General features: G+C 41.1%; 1 protein-coding gene across 1 annotated transcript in view; it reads left to right on the top strand.

The window, feature by feature from the left end:
* The window catches only part of LOC106526881 (protein Wnt-7a), a 19195-nt gene that overhangs the window by 9441 nt on the left and 6711 nt on the right, over positions 1-3043 (top strand). The window contains exon 3 of the mRNA XM_014021597.1: positions 1904-2175. Coding sequence (XP_013877051.1) covers positions 1904-2175 — 272 coding nt within the window. The remainder of the gene's footprint in view (positions 1-1903; positions 2176-3043) is intronic.

Raw genomic sequence — 3043 nt, 5'->3', positions numbered from 1 at the left:
TTGTTGAATCTATGCCACGAAGAATTGAGGCAGTTCTGAAGGCAAAAGGGGGTCCAACCCGTTACTAGCGTGGTGTACCTAATAAAGTGGCCGGTGAGTGTAAGTTTTACTTTTTAGGGTGAGCCGATATTTCTTTCAACTTTGTGTTCCTGCCCAAACAAAATTTTCAAAATTAAAGCTGGATTTTAAAGAAAAACAACAGGTTGTTTAGATTTACTACTTTTTATTTCAGGTTGCAAATATTCAACAATATATTGTTTATTGGTTTGTGTCTGCCATTTATTTGTTTATTTTTGGGTAAATCTTAAGATTTCTAACTTTAAGTTACTTAAAAAAAAAGATTTTTCGTAAGTGCAGAAATTAGCAGCTTTAATACTGGTCCCTGGATGTTTTTAATGCTCTGACTTTTAGCAGCTGCTCTGTGGGAAACTCCGGTTGTGTGTGGAATAAGACTGGAGGCTACGCTCACTCCAGAGTCGGACCTGTGGAAATATCATTTCTTCCTGTAGACTTTATCCTGTCATCTCACAGACAAAAAGCCTTGGCGTCATGTTTCACCTGCAGGATTACAGCTGACATCTCACCTGAGCTTTGACTGCAGCAGTGTTGCATGACGTGAGCTACAAACGCAGCTTGAATGACTCCGCCACCAACAGTTAGTCTGAATCAGTTTCATATGAACACCAGCTGGAGGACATACAGACCTACTTCCAGCCAAATCACCTCCATGAATGTGCTTAAAATACCGCCTCCCCTCCCTGCGTTCAAGTTTAAACACGCAGCTTTTGTGCACATTTTGCAGACGATGCTTTAGAATTTCTAATGATTTCGTTCCAGTGCTGCATCAAGGAGAAATGTTCTGCCTGTTATCAGGTTTAAATCAGCTGATTGCAAATATTCCTGCCCTGCAGGATGCAGATTTTACCTCAGTTTATTTAAAAGAAACTGGGTCTTTGCTCCTGGACGAGCGCTGCTCAGGTCTAGCTGCCCTGCAGTGTCTGGATGTATTGTTTGGTTTCAGTGGACTGGAACGCTGACGTCTGACAGAATATATGAGTGTGAGGTTGTTATTGGCAGTCACGCTGCAGTGGGCATCGGGATCAACCTCACTCATCAACTTAGAATCGTGAATTAGCTTCTCTTTAGATGTGAGGAGAAGATAAAACATTCCCCATTTTATCTGTAAAGACAGTTGTGTGATGTGTTTACTTTTACTTTAATAAATAAATAAATAAATAAATAAATAAATAAATAAATAAATAAATAAATAAATAAGTAAGTAAGTAAATAGAGCATCACAGATTAGTGATCACACTTTCCTTGTGTTTATTAACCATTTCCCGGTGTTTTCCATGTGTTCTCCAGCAGGACTTATCTCTGTCTGAATGAAAAAAGCAAAGTGCAGTTGGGCTGAATGCTCAGATTTATGAGGTGGAAATATCTCCATGTAGGGAGGCCGTGCATGCCTCTCAGATTCACCTCAACACAGAGGAAGCCAGCAGGACGGCTGCTGGGGAAAAGGCTAAAAGTCCTGCAAAACCTCCTTTAGTCTCCCTCTTTTTTACATGAAACCACTCCATGTTCAGCAGGTGTTTAACAGTCACACTACACCCCAACAACAAATATAATCACTACTTAGTTTACTTTAGTTTAGTCAAACAGCTGTTGTCCTACAAATGCTTTCAGTTCAGCTCCATTACCCATTTTTACATGATTCAGAGCTTCATCATGAGGTTTATCTGCTTCAAGAGAGCTTGATTAATGAATTGGACTTGGCTTGGCTCAAACTTTTCATCATTTGTTTGGAAGCAGCTATGCTAGGTATGAAAAGAGGCTTGACAGTTCCTGAACCGGTGAACTTGTGTGAAATTGTTACTAAAGATGTGTTTTCTGTTTGTCCCAGGCAGTAAGGAGGCTGCCTTCACCTACGCCATCATAGCTGCCGGTGTCGCTCATGCAGTCACAACGGCCTGCACGCAGGGGAGCCTCAGCGGCTGCAGCTGCGACAAGGAGAAGCAGGGCCTCTACAACCAAGAGGAGGGCTGGAAGTGGGGGGGCTGTTCTGCAGACGTCCACTATGGCCTGGGGTTTTCTAAGGCGTTTGTGGATGCCCGGGAGATCAAGCAGAATGCCAGGACGCTCATGAATTTACACAACAACGAAGTGGGACGCAAGGTATGTTTGTGTAGAGGTTTTTAGTAACCCAACAGTGAAGGTAGTATCTCACTGAAGTCTAAAGGCCCTGACCTGGTGTTTCACAGAATCACTACATGTTTACATGTTTTATAGAATGTTCTTAATACTTAGAGAAAACTTTTTGTTTTCAGAAAACAAAACAATACGAACACATTTGTCTCAACAATGGGTTCATCTTCTGCAGCATTCTTGGTACAACCATCATAAACCCGATGTAGCTGGTTTACTTCATTTATTTCAGCAGTTTATACTTTCTGCTTTCAGATAACACAAACTATAGTATAAATATCTTTACTGTGATAAAAATAGGGTAAAAAAATCACTAGTACATACAGTCTATACATTCATCACCACTGTAGATCTTTAAAGGGGCAATATTATGTGTTTCTCAGGCATATATTTAAATACTATACCATAATAAAGTATCTATGTCACCTTTAGCTGTTATTAAAATGCTGTTTTAATGTTTAAATAGAAAATAAACTCTTCTTCTCATCATTTCCTCTTCTAAACACCTTGAAATTGGCCTCTGTCGCTTTAAGAACCACCTTCCACTTCTGTCCCGCCCATTTCAGTACAGCATCACATCCGCTTCTCTCTACAGGGCTCTGCTGTTTATAACCTGTGTGTGTGGTGGTGGTGTGTGTGTGGGGGGGTGCTGTGGTGTAGTTTACTTGACATCTGAAAATACATTTCCTCAAAGGTATTTTGAATTTGAAAAGGGGCTGCGCTCAGAAGTAGTACTGGGAGCTCAGCAGACTCACTGTCAGTTTCACCAGTTGTTTGCTTTGTTGCTGCAGAGAGCCTGCAGGAGTCACTGGTGTGTGTGTGTGTGTGTGTGTGTGTG

This window comes from Austrofundulus limnaeus, unplaced genomic scaffold (genome assembly GCF_001266775.1).
Source record: "Austrofundulus limnaeus strain Quisiro unplaced genomic scaffold, Austrofundulus_limnaeus-1.0 Scaffold298, whole genome shotgun sequence".
NCBI lineage: Eukaryota > Metazoa > Chordata > Actinopteri > Cyprinodontiformes > Rivulidae > Austrofundulus > Austrofundulus limnaeus.
This window is presented reverse-complemented; position numbering and strand designations above follow the sequence as displayed.